The 14,446-nt window shown below is 35.4% G+C and overlaps 1 protein-coding gene across 2 annotated transcripts in view; it reads right to left on the bottom strand.

Annotated features, from left to right (window-relative positions):
* The window catches only part of CDH7 (cadherin 7), an 89,859-nt gene that overhangs the window by 10,995 nt on the left and 64,418 nt on the right, over positions 1-14,446 (bottom strand). For both annotated transcript variants that reach the window (XM_080379475.1, XM_080379474.1), the window contains exons 8-11: positions 12,656-12,792; positions 10,568-10,689; positions 9,001-9,118; positions 6,662-6,913 (exon numbers count right to left, since the gene is read on the bottom strand). In XM_080379475.1, the coding sequence (XP_080235601.1) occupies positions 6,662-6,913; positions 9,001-9,118; positions 10,568-10,689; positions 12,656-12,792 (629 nt within the window). The remainder of the gene's footprint in view (positions 1-6,661; positions 6,914-9,000; positions 9,119-10,567; positions 10,690-12,655; positions 12,793-14,446) is intronic.

The raw sequence follows: 14,446 nt of genomic DNA, 5'->3' as shown, positions 1-14,446 counted from the left end.
CAATCTAGTCATCATGATGCATGATTTAATATTGGGATCTCTTGTTCAGAACAATCCAGTCATTCAGAGACTGTACATGCAGAAAACTGTATCATTCATCTACAGACATGATGGTACTATTTGAAATTGGCTAAAGCAGAAAATGACTTTAAAGGTGGACTTTCTGCCATTTTTTCTTTGGAGCCATGCATGTCTAAAAATAAAACTGGAACAACTTCAAAATTTTTTTAAACATTTTGACAAATATATCAGTCAATATTTTTTCCACTTATTTTCAGTAGCAACCAGGCACACATCTAATGATCCATCTACTAACAGATGCCTTGTGACTCTATATTACTGCAGCATCAGCATCACTCTCTCACTTTTTTGTCCCTGGTGTCTCCCTGATACATGCTTTATGTATTGAATTCAGAAGCCACTAGTATGGGGCATTTTACTGTGAACAACATTTACACAAGCAGTTTGACAATACAAGATTTTGACCTTTAAAGTGGCTTCTGAGAAATTTCAAAACATTCTGATATTTGTATAATACAAATTGAGCAGTAAATTGTACACCAGAGAACATAAAATTGTCATCATAGAGACAATTGCACTCAACTCAATGTTTTTACTTATAAAAGATATTTTCAAGTGAAAGACAAATTATCTTGCTGACAGTACAAATATACATTGAAGCCAAGATTGTTATTGACATAACTTTTCAATTATTTTTTTTTTTAATTTACTGCCACAATTTTTAGTGTACTGTAAACTAGCCACTAATAATTTCCTTTACTCAAGTGCAAATGCATTTTCATATCACTGTCCCTCTTAACATACTTAATTTTGAAAATTAAGTACCTGGTAATAAGTGAAAAATATGAATCTTAGTAGGCAGGTCCGCCTAAAGGTACAATAAAAACCAAGATAGAATGAATGTTTTATACAGTGTTCCTTGTACATCTCACACTTGCTTGAAGCCAAGAAAAATATGGAGTCTTTCTAAAGGTTAAATATTTTAGCATTTAGCTGGCTTTATGAGATTATTAATTTCTAGCTTTTCCAACAGCCATGAACAAAAAAAAAATTAACCTCTAAATAACAAACCTTTAGCTGCATTGCAGGAACTGCAGAGATGAATACAAGCCCCAAAACAATTTCACTCATACCTAAATCAAGATTTTAAAGCTTTTCCACCTCTCATTCACTGATGGCAGGTTTTTTCCCTACATTTATCACAAAATCAAACATGTCAGAAATCAGTGACTGGTTGAACATCTAGAAAACCTAATTTTATGCTTTTTAGAGAAGAAGTAATACAATGGAAAAGCTTTAGAGACATATATATTGCACATCGAGGACACTAGTTTGGCTCCATAGTGGTACACTGAATTCATGCTAAAGAGATTAAATGGACTGAATTCATGCTAAAGAGATCAAATGGCAATAATAATTTCATATGTGATTTAACAAATAAATAAACCAATTTATATTGGAAGTAACTAATTATAAAGACTAAATAACCAGAACTAATAAAAATAGATCTAAACTAACCTTTTTGTTGTAATTTACCTGAATTGTTAGAAATGTTGGCTTTGTTTAACAGGTACACTAGCCAAGAGAAGATGTTGTTTGTATTTATATTAGCTGTGGTAATACATAGTTTTATCCTTGTGTCAGTATAGGTGTAATGGTAATATCAATAGTTTCAGCTCACCTAAAACAGTCTTTAAAAAAACACCTTTGAATACAAGAGCAGTTTTTTGCTTTGCCATTTAGCAGTGTGCTTTATGGAATTATTATGACATTTCTATTTTGGTATGGTCTGGTAAAAAGTCAGGCTCAGTTCACCTGAGCATATTTCTCTCTTGTAGTATTAATCTTTCATTTTGTACTCAAGGCAACTGCAACACAATTGTAAGGAAGCTATAAAAGCCCTGAGACAACCTGAAGGAGCCTACATGCAGAGCTAGACAGTAAGGGACAGAGCTAAATCACAAGCATTGTCGTGCCATGTATATGCCACACTCTTAAGCCTGGCATTTACTATAGCAACAAGCCACATCAGCTGCAAGCAAATTCACGCATTGGTTTATACCTTAGGTGTGTCATAATTCATAAAGCTGAAGACTGGAGATCGTCAGCCATCTAAGCAGCACACTAATAACCTATTACACCTTGTTACCAAGTTATACCTTGTAGTTGCCAGTACAGTCAGATGAGATTTGGGGATTACCGAGTCCAAGCCTCAGGCAACCTGCATTTAGTTCCCAGTTAAAAAGCCTTATATATAATTGTTGTTTAATCAGTTTGGACTGATATTTGCAAAGTGACTGCAACCTTTAAATGCCCATACTGCGTGACCCTAATAGGCTCTGTAACTTTCAGAAAACAGCTTCTGCATTGCATACTCAACCACCTTTTAAAAGACTTTATTTAGATACCCCCACATTGAAACAGTTATAAATTTATCACTTGACCAAAACGAACATAAGTATACTACATAATCACATTCTGTATATATTTTACCTATTTAGAGAACAAAATCCTTATGAATAGGACTCTTTCTTCTTGTTTAAAAATTATACAATTATGTGTGCTGTTTTAATTGGGTTCTCATAGGTATTGTGGTATCTGGTAACAAATTCCTCATCTTTCAACTGAAAAAATAATAATTTAAATCTGAATTTTGAAGTTTATTCAATGTATAATTAACTTGTAAACTCTAGTACCACACTAATAGGAGGCTTTCTTTAGTGTTTCTAAGAAAGTAAGTGGTATTAATAGTTTATATTCAGAAGTATGGAAGATAAAATAATGAAAAAGCACTATGTCAACCTAGCTTTCTGTTGTTTCAATACAAAGATCCTTAAACCCTCAAATACAATTGGGTTATCTACAGGTGAACATTCTTTTTGTGTGTGATTTTATGTACATATTTTGTGCTAAAGACTTGTTACAAAAGCAATTATTGTGTCTGGAAGATGCTAACTGGAAAACCAATTACCTTGAACAAAATTACCATGTAATTTTCAGAAGAGTTTAAAAATTCCTATTTCCTTCTCTAAAATTACGTACAGTCTAAAATGAATATAAAGTAGTTTTACATATGTTTTTTAGAGAATAAATTGCAAGCACTATTTTGAGGTCTGTGGGTTTGTTGTTTTTTTTTTCTTTAAAACATAGCTTCATTGCAGAGTGAATAATTATAAAATTGTTTTGAGTAATTAAGAAAGTACTGGAATTTTCTTGTGGAATAAAATTTAGAATTTAATCTCCATCAGTCAATATGAGAAGGGAAAAAGATTTTGGTAACATGTTTTTAAATTTAAGGATTATTTTAGTGTGAAAAAATAGTCTACCCCATGTTATAGCCAATTATAAAGAATTAGTACCATGTACTAACATTCTCAGTATCAGTGAAAACTTATCTAAAACTGACTGGTTGCTTAAGTAAAAATCACTAAGAAATCCCAGTGATACAATCTGATCTTGGTCAAGACAAATGGCTATTTATTAGATCAAGAGATGTATGGGGCAAGAACAAATATCAAAGTACTAAACTGAAGAATGTAAGAGCTTGTTGACAAGTCAATATACTAGTGCCAGAACACATGTATCCATGACATTTATTCAAATTGTATGCCTCTTCTGCTTTACAACTGCCACTCACATTGAAATGGCATTGATGAATGTGACCAGATTTACACTATGTGTTAACCTTGAGTCAGAAAAAAAAAAATTGATCCAGTAGCCTGTGTTCTCTTTTCATTGATAAACTCTCACACAAACAGGTGCATCCCTTGGTCCCAGCCCTGGAACCACTCACCATCAGCTGAAGCTTATTTTTTATGCTGTACTCATGGATCTTCAGGATTTTTTCTCAGGAACAAATGTGAAAAGAAAAAGGGGAAAAGGAGAAAGTAAATTCCTGGCAGGACTACCATTCAGCTGATCCCAGAAGATGTTTTCTAGGAACAAATAAGAGAAGAAAGCCTTTGGGACCAAATAAGCAACAACACTTGAGTGGGGTTTTACAGGGCAGCAGTGATGTTTAAGCACCTCTTCCTTGTGAAGACTGGCACCTGACTGGGAACAAAAGAGCAGCAAGATACGGTACCAAAATGCAGGACTCAAAGCCAGGATTAACATATAAACACAGCCTAAACTGCCTGCAGCTTTGAACTGTACCCAAAAGGAACAGTTTTGATTTGAAATGATGACAGCACATACAAATGTCTATTTAGATAAACAATGGTGATGCATTCAGATGGCTTAGTTTGGAAGTCCAATTCTTTGACAAATAAAATCAATTATAAGGTGGTTTTACACAAGATTCCTCTTCAGTGCATAGCTCATTCAAAAAATATATTCAGAGATTTTATCTTCAATTCTTTGCCAAATACTTGCTCTGTACCTTCTAAAAATGATCAGAATAAAGGAGAGTTCTTGAATGAGAGTTTACCACCTTTGAATGAAGGGGCAGGCACCTGAGGAGGACTATAAGGATATTGTTAGGTTATGCAGGGAGATTAGAAAGGTGAATGCCCAGCTATTACGCAGGCTGGCCAGCAGAACAAGGGAAGTGATTGTGTCCCCGTGTCCCCGTCCCCCCCCCCCCCCCCCCCCCACTTGGCACTGGTGAGGCTGCACCGCAAATACAGTTTGGGCACCTCACTACAAGAAAAACATTAAGGTGCTGGAGCATGTCCAGAGAAGGGCAAAGAAGCTGGTGAAGTGTCTGGAGCACAAGTCTTATGAGAAGCAGGTGAGGGAAATGGGGTTGTTTAGTCTGAAGAAGAGGAGACTCAAGGGGGACCTTATGGCTCTCTACAGCTCCCTGAAATGAGGTTGTAGGCAGAGGGGGGCAGTGACTAGTGACAGGACAAGAGGAAACAGTCTCCAGTTGTGTCAGGGCAGGTTTAGATTGGATATTAGGAAAAAATTCTTCACTGAAAGGGTGGTCAAACATTAGAACAGGCTGCCCAGGGACATGGTAGAATCACCATCCCTGGAAGCATTCAAAAAAATATGTAGATGTGGTGCTTAGGGACATGGTTTAATGGTAGACTTGGCAGTGCTTGGTTAAGGGTTGGACTTGATCTTAAAGGTCTTTTCCAACCTAAATGATTCTATGATTCTACGAATCTATGATTTATTGGTTGTATTTGAACCCTAGTGTAGTGATTAGATTAAGAATGTTATTGCCTTGTAATATGCTGTGTCTCCAATCAATGCTCTCTTTTAAAACATACGCAACCTATTTAAGAAAAGCTCATTCCCAGTCCAGGCTGTGTTCTGTCTATGGTAGCTCCTTATGCAACCTCCAGAAACTTTCTTTTTATATATAACAGTAATCATGACATTTCAATTTGGGATGAAGTGAATTGCTACAGTTACAGAACTTTTCTTGTCTAAGTACATTGGACCAAAGTTTTAAATAGGTGTTTTTCCATTGATGCCAATGCCAGTTCATATGCGAGAATCTTTTGCATATCCTTTTGAGCTCTGTCATTAGGTTTATGTCCCACTAAAGTTCATTTGTTTGTATAAATGGCCTAGAAATGCTACTAGATAAATGATATTTAGAAAATGTTAATTAAAACTTTTGGCAATGATTCACATCTATTTCTCCTTGAACTTTGGCCTAACCATGTGTTGAATGAGTTTAAACAATATTATGGTGTTAGGGGTTTTTGTCATAAAGATGGAAAACTCTGGAAATGGCACCTCCCATACATAGCTACTGAGTAAGTCAGCTAGGTTCATTGCAGAGGTAGTGATTTTTCTTACTCCGTAACAATAATGTAAGGGCATTTCCTTTTTTGAGTCCTTCGGAAATGTTTTTAGCAGAAGGGACATTTCCTTCTAATGGTTTACGGCAAGGTGAATCAAAGTCAATAAGAAGAGATATATATACATTGTTGAAATACAGCCATGAATAGAAGTGTGGACAAAAGTCTCTTGATTAGACCTATTCAAATTACTTAGATATCTAACAGTGACATATAAATTATTACTGGGATTATACCAACCTGAGGAGACTACAGTCTTCTCCTTTCCCTTAGACTGATACATACAGGCAAGGAATCAAAAAATCTCTCCATTGATAACAATACCCAAGAAAATTCTTCTCTGCTGAATCTGTACCCTTGTTAATGTGAGCTTTCTGACAATAAGCAAAACTGCACTTTTGCTCACCTGCATCCTTTGTCTTTACTCCTCGATTTAGGCCTTCACTACTCCCATGTAGTCATTTTGTTCAAGGACTAGGCATGAGATGAGAAATGCTAACCAAACTAACATGTTGACACTGTTCCACTGTTTTCCACTGTCTTTTATCTAGTTGCAGTTTCACTGCACAACATAAAATCCAGCTGCACTACCAGTTGCAGAAGTAACAAAAGATCATTCTATAGATGTTCAATTAAATATGTTTATTATCAATAAGCTAAATATGTTGCATTTTTTGAATGTCTTTTTTTCTATGCAAATCAATAAATATTCAGAAATAGTTATATCTCTGAAAAAAAATCACACGCTGATACTGGTTATATGGTGAGTATGCTAAACCAAATACTTCCACAAAGCGCACTATCACACACATCGCCCCCCCGCCCTTTCTTTTACTAGTATATATTTAATGGAAAATAAAGGTAACAGGAAGAAGACATACCTAGAAGTGTCAAGACACAAGCCAATATTGCTATCAGGGCTCCAGTGCTAAGTCCTGCAGGTAAGATATAAGCTTCTGCATTGCATGTCTGAGCAATACCATCTGCATCACAGTCACAGACTCTGATGGTGAGAGTATTAGTGCTACTAAGTGAAGGTGATCCACTGTCCACAATGAATATTGGCAAGTAGAAAACAGACTGTTCCTGTCTTCGAAACCCATTTCTTCTGGTTAATACTGTTGCAGTGTTATCTAGAAAAAGGAAAAAACGATGGAAATATAAAATAATTACCTTTCTCAAACACAAGTCCTATAATACAGTCTTTCACTTAAAAGACTTTATAAACACATTTATGTTATTTCAACAGGTTTATCTTTTGTGGTCATATATTTTTGAAGCTGCAAAGATAGGATCAGCTGAGAAATGATACACAACTAAACAAAAAGATTCCTATTTTTCATGAAAGGATATTTCAAAATTGGAGGTCTATTTGGTTTTAGTTATGTTCACAGTTTCACACTCTTGATAGATAGTTGAAGATGAGATCATTACAAAAAAAGAAAAGAAACTGCCCTTCAGTGATCAGATTAAGTATCTATATACCTGTTTCAGGTCTAATTTCCAAGTATCTATTTCAGTTATCTAGAGATATAGATATCATTTTAATGGAAGGGATGAACATACTAATAGGAAAATAAGTTTTGAACACGAGTGAAATATTTTTTAATGCAAAAAAAAAAAAAGCCAGACAGGTTGCTGTACAAATACAGGTAATTGCACATGTAACAAAGACATGCTCTTCTTTTCAGCCTCATCTGAGAGTCAAGATGACTAATATAATCAGTCTAAAATATGTGGTTTGATGCTGCTCTGAGTTGAGTGAATAGAAAGTCCATGTGTTCCAGAAAATATGTGCAGAAACTCACGGTGTTCAATACAGGTTGACACCTAGAACGTATAGAAAATGTTGGTTGTTCAGTCTATCTATCTACTTATCCATCTATTTATCTATCTAATAATAGACAGATATATTGATAGTCCTGTGAAGTTATCTTATTGTGTCATCTATTATGGCCTATCTGGCAAAATATGCAAACACTTCATATAGCATCATACAGATATGCATAAAATTAAACATTGAAGGAGGCAACTGCTGCTGCCTGTATCTTATAACTCCTTTTATTTTAATGGCATTGCAAAAGTCTATTATTACTTTTCCTAAACTTTAAGTTATCTGGAAGAGGGCCTGTCTTCTCATTAAATAATTTACAGTACTTGTAACAACGTCAGATTTCTGAACAGAGTTTTATTCTAATGCATTTTTATTATTTTGATCATTATTACTATTATCTTTAGATTCAGACTGCAAGCTGCTCATATGAAGAAAATTAAGCACACCAGTAACTACATGCAGGGTAAGGCAGTGAATAGCTGTGTGGGAGAACTTTATTAGGTCATATGTTATACTTGGTGAATGTTGTTCAAAGTCTGTCAGTACAAACAGTGTCCTTTAGTCCACTATATGTCTGTTTTTCTTGTTTTATTAATAAGGATGACTTTGCAGCTCTGGTTTAGTGCTGATCCATAAAAAAGCAATGCAAGAGTAACATTGTGTCTATTTAGTTCTGTTTGCTTCAGCTAATAACTAAACTGACTGATACATGCCCAGCTGCCTTACTATGCAGTACAACTAATAAGAACACTAATTACAAGCATGTTCTCAGATACTTTGACTAATAGAAATGTCATGCCAATGGGAGTCTTTGCATAAGTCTTTGGGGAAATAGTCATAAGAAGTCTGTGCAAATATTGTAGGCACTTCCCATTAATAAAAGCATTCTTCAATGGACGGTATACTTACTGAAAAGCTCTGTTTTTCTTAAAAAAAAAAAAAAAAAAAAAAAAAAAAAAAAAAAAAAAAAAAAAAAAAGTCCTTTCGATTTACTGTGCACTTGTTTTTCATGCCCTGAGTTATATTAATAAAACAGGTATTCTTGGACATTTTTCAGTCACTGAACCAAGGTACAATCTAATTTAGATAAAAACCTATAAATACAAATAAAAATGTGAGATGAGTGACTTCTGGGCAGAGAAGAAAAAAAAAGAACAAAAAAACAAAGAAAGATTGGAAGCTTCTCTGTTTGGCTCAAGGTTTTAAAAGATTTAAACAGTTTGATTCCTTTGACAAATAATCAACAGATAAAATTATTTTGTAGGCTGATTGTAGTTTTATTTATGTCCTTACCAGAATAGACATTTATGTAGGTCATAATCAGCATGATATATTCAAAAAGAAAGGTGTTAGTGGTGAATATTAATCCAAACAAAATGTTCTTACCTTTGTTGTCTTGCAGTGTAAAATTGTGGTTATTTGCTGCCTCTGCTGTTAAACTGAAGGAGAACCGATGGCCATTTGGTGGGTCATCTTTATCAATTGCACTGATTTTCTGGATCACCTGTTTTGAGGTATATTGTGATTTCATTGATTAGAATGGTAAGAAGCACAATTATATGTGCATTGTATAAACCCTCTATTACTTACCAAAGTATCAACACTCGATTGAGTCCTGCCCATACTGTGTTTTGGTTTTCTAATCTCCTAAGCACATACAGACATTATTAAAAACAAATGTGACTCAACTCTTTACTTTCCCGGTATCAACTTTATTGGCCAAAAGCAACGATCTGCAAGTCCTGTCATTCACCACAGTTAGGAGCATAAACTGCGTAATAGTGGAAGAAGTGTATCTTCAGTATGGCCCTTAAGATAGTTAACAGTGACTGCAATCAATGTAGTAAACCTTTGCAAGGAAACAATTATGCTTTTGAGCATTTTAATTCTTCTTTTTTAACATCATGAAAAATAAAAAGCCAAGTCATGAGTATATTAATATTTGCTAGGATTTATTTTTTATTATCATTGTTTTTCCAACTTTATTTTCTAAAATTCTCTGAAAATCTACCTCTAAAACCAGTGTCAGCATTGCTTAAAATCCATGAAGAACAAATACTCAGAGCTAACAGTTCTGATAAACACAAGGAAAACAAACAGCTACTCCAATAAGAGCATGTATATTCTGTGTTTCTCATGAACACAAGCTAATGATAATAGTGTTTTCTGTTAAGGATTTAAATTATGGTATGGTTCTGAAATGTGCAATAAACAACTCTGCCACAGGAAGGATAATATTCTGGGAGAAGGCACAAAAGTGCAATGTCTCCCATGGAACATGTGGTATCTATGTGAATGAAACGTCTAGTAGTTTTCTGGGAGACAGAAGAGAGAATGAGAAAAAATACATATTTTTGAGATATTACAATGTAGAGAGGATAAGTTCAAATATGAGAGACACCAAGGATAAACAACACCAGATAATCTTAGTTGACTCTAGGACTACTTGGAAGACATTTGGGGAGTTAAAAACACTGGGGAATACGCTAGGAATACATGTCCCTTGTGAAATTGTGGACTTATGGCTAGGGACTTATGGCTTAGCCCATGCTAAGGGAAATGAAAGTGTATACTCATTTTAGGAACGGTAGGCCTTCAGTCGCAGAATAACCTCCATGTTATGACTTCCCACTTCCCAGCAAAATTAGGAGGAAGTACATATTCTTAATGTTATGCAGAATCAGGTGAGTATAGCAAAATGTGTCTGTTATATCAGTAAGAAAGCCAGAGATTTTAACAGTACCTTCAACTAGTAATTTTTACACCTCAGTCTTTCTCTTCAGATGTATGGTGAAGATGTTAGGGTTTGATTACTCTTTGCTTGTCCTCTACATCAAAGCATCAATTTTACTGCCATAAGCCAATTCTATTTTATCTTAAAGCTGGCAGGCTTTCATAAGAAATAGCTGCCTATCTGATAAAAATAAACATTAAAAAATAAATGAAGCCATACCTGACCAGGTTGAGCATTTTCACAGACAGTTGTCTCATACTCCATGGCAAACTCAGGGGCGTTATCGTTGATGTCAAGTATAGTGATAGCTACATAGCCTCTCCCAGTCTGTGCAGGGTTTGCTATAGGAAAAGGAGCCAAAAAAACAGTCAAGAAGAGCTCCTTGCAAGTTACTCTTTGGGCCAGTATGTTTTTAATTTGCATTCTACTTTTGCATATGCATGTCAAATGAACTACAGTCCCTCCTAGAAGGACAAAGAAAGCTCTTGTCTTGATCTTCTGGGCCTAGTGGAAACAATGTTTATGTTTTTCAGCTGCTTCAGTTAAACTAAGATTTTACTCTCAGGGATAAACCAAAAATCTGACTCACTAATCACAGCATTGAACCATATCATATGGAAGGATAAGAGCAGGATGATATAAAACCATTGCCAAGGGGTATAACTAGCCAGAATATCACCATTCATCTCAGGAACAGCACAGTTATTATGGGTTAAATACATTTTTGTTGCAATTCAGATTGATCAGACTATTAAGAAGTTTAAAATATATTTCCATCATCTATATATAACAGAAAGAAGAGAAAGCTGTATTCCCAAGCAAATCCAAAATTATTTAAAGTGCACACACAACTAAGTATTTCAAGACTGTCATTAACATGTTGAACACCTTAAATATGAATCACATCCTTAAACTGATGTACATCCCTAACTAAAATATGAATCTGTTCAGGGTCCAATTATTTAATCTTAACAGTAGGTATTTTTGGACTAAGCATAAAGGGCATCACTTTGTGCTATGCTTATTTTGCTAGAATACACCTGTTTTGGAGCAGAGAAAAGAGATTGTGTAATTTATTTTTTTTTTTACCACAAGTAGTGACATTAGGAATAGGGCAGGGCAGAAGGAAAAACTGTATAAAACTTCAAATATGTATCTCTCTATCAAGAATTGCAACCACATTTTAGTAAATAATATAAATATTTAAATCAATGCATCCAAATGTAAATCATAAAGTGTTTTGGTTTGCTTTTGGTTTTCTTGCACATCTGAAATACCAGAGGAGTAAACAGTTTTGACACCAACTTTTTCCTCTTCTAACCTAAGCTTATTGAAAAGCAAGCAGGCCATGAACATAAATTAAAGCATTGTAGCATTGTAAGGTATTACTTGTGCTCTTAGACTCTCACTTGTGTCAAGTATGCCCCTTGGCTACCTTGTCAGCTTTGTTACTACCCAGGAAAGTTTCCATGCTGGCCTCCTAGACGAAAATTCTACTCCTGAGAATACAAGATAAATTCACACAGACATTAAATGATAGATGTTAGCTTTAAGGTTAAACATTAAATTAACCTCATTGAAAGCAAGAAATGAGGATTTTTAAAATAGCAGGTCAGAGAATTGATATCTTTTATTATCACAGCCCAGCAGAGCAGTAACAAGCATGAAATTTGAAGAAATAAGTTCTTCAAATATAATGGCAAAAAATATATAGCTTTCCACAGAATATATTCAGAGCTGAACAAGTTTACATTTAAACTTGCATTAACAGAATTGTTGTTGTATGTACTTGAAGGGTTTGATTCTTCCAACATTTTTCATCTTATGCCAGAAAGATACCAAATACAAAATATCCTCTACAGTCTTATCTTAGAGTCAGGAAAGTGAAACCACGCAAGCATTCACATTCCCTTTCCTTCCCGCCTTTTAGGAATGCTGTGGTTTACCAACAGCAATGAACCCTGAGTGTCATCAACAAGATGAGCTAACTGATCTCCTCTATGCTCCGTATCACTTTTCCTCTAATGATACTTGTTCTGAGACTGCTGACTTGGCATAGTTCATCTTCCTTTGCATATCTTTTCAGAATTCAAAAGACTACAAAAGGTGTGAGACAAAGGAAACAGCAAATACTTAATCTGTTGTATTTCTTAATTTTTATCATGTAAGTTTATTTTACATTGAGTAAGAAGTTATTTTTGTCAGCCATGGTTTGAAACTCCCATAATTTCTTTCAATGCAGCTGATCACAACAAGCCTGAAGTTTTAGACATAAACAGCCAATAAGATCTTTAAATTGTTACTTACGACTCTCCATAGCCAAAACTGTGATATTATGAACAGCATTAGTTTCCCTGTCCAAAGACTTGGCAGTTGTAATGACTCCACTGTTGGCATCAATATTGAAATACCTCTCCAAGTCTGTGTTTCGATCTATCGAGTACCTAGGTGAAGGATGAGAGAAAACTTTGATTTATGTTCAATTACCACTTGTAAAAAGGTTTCATTGATTTCTTAATAGAGAGAAAGAGTTTCCATTGTTTCCCCATTTTGAGCTTTGTTTTGTCCAGTTTCTCTGGGGTGCTGAGAGATGCAAAGCTCTATGTGAAGGCAAGAGTTACACAGCAGCCTGTGCTGACAGTGGCAGGCTCTGTTCCCACAGTGTCCTCTTCAGTGAGGTTATAGTTATTCCCCTCTCCTTTCTTCCTCTCTGCTGTGAGGCAAGCTTTCCTTTTTTCATGGAACAACATCCCCCTGAACCCCAGCTAAGGAGAAGGTGAGTTGCAAGTTTGCTACATGGCTGTACCAGGGAGGCGCTGCTGCCATGGGGGCTGGCAGTCTGAGCACAGGGTTTCCTATCACCAGAAGAACCCCTGTCACTCAGAGCTGAAGGGGCAGGGAAGTAGAAAGAGACGATGCAGAGTAGGGCAAGGGATTGCATGTCATCACTGTCAGGTGCTGGTGCTTTACTGTCATTAGGCAAACACAGGCTCATGCCCTTAACTCTTTGGCTTAACATACCTTTTACCTCCAAATTTGTTTTAGGAAGTGGAAATGAGCTCCTTAGCAAACAGAAAATAGCATAAGGGAAAAGGTCAAAATGCCTGTGGGTGTTTTGCTTATAACCTTTGCAGAAGAAAGGGAAGGTTGATTAGGCAGATTTCGATTTACAGCTGGAATGTTCTTGACATTTGATTTAATATTGAGTCAGATTCTTGCACTCTCATTTAGATCAAGTATGTACTCCAGAGCATTTCCTTACACCCAGGATGAATTAAAATGTCCAGATCAGACCAAGTGTGATCATTACAATTATGTCACACTGATAATAGATTATATTTATATAAGATTAACCAAATAATTTGAACAATGTGGAAGGAAAGGATTATGGAAAATAGTTAAAAAATGGGACTTCCCAGATGTAATGATCTTATGATGCCATTTGTTTGTTCTGTGTTGCAATATACCAACTTCTACTTTGTGGTTTTATCTGTCCCTCTTAGCTGCAAAATCTTAGAGCAGAGGCTTGTTACATAATTAGAATTGGTTTACTGTTTTATGTCACAGCGAGAGAGAGGACAGGGTAAGGACTTGTAAGAGCAACAGTAACAGCGGTTTTCACAGATTAAGGCTCGCCCTCTTTCACTTCTCCTGTTTAATTTTTCCCCCCATTTTATGTTAACTGTATTTCATTTTTTACTTTCTTTCATGCCAGCACTGTTGTTTATTTGGTCAGCAGTGCTCTTCAGCTGTTTTGTCGCTGTCAAATTTCCCCATGAGTCTATGCCTGTCACCTCTGCTATGTAATGAGTCTTGGAAGGTCCCACATCTGGGATTCAATATCATACCAATTATTCAGACTATCGCTACGTCTCATGAAGAGCCAAAGGCCTTTCTTAAAAAAAAAAAAAAAAAAAAAAAGTACGAAAGAAAGAGAAGGAGAAGGAGGAGATGAGAAAGACAGAAAAAGGAAAACAAGAAAGCAATGAAAAGGAAGGAGGGAGGGAGGGGAAAGCAAACAAGTTATATAAACTGGATGACAGGTTCTTATGAAAAAAACAAGAAAAAATAATTTTCATGCATAGAAAGCAAGCACTT

The sequence above is a fragment of the Falco punctatus genome (assembly GCF_963210335.1).
Source record: "Falco punctatus genome assembly, chromosome: 3".
Taxonomy (NCBI): domain Eukaryota; kingdom Metazoa; phylum Chordata; class Aves; order Falconiformes; family Falconidae; genus Falco; species Falco punctatus.
The sequence above is the reverse complement of the archived record's forward strand: the minus strand, read 5'-3'. Positions and strand labels throughout refer to the sequence as shown.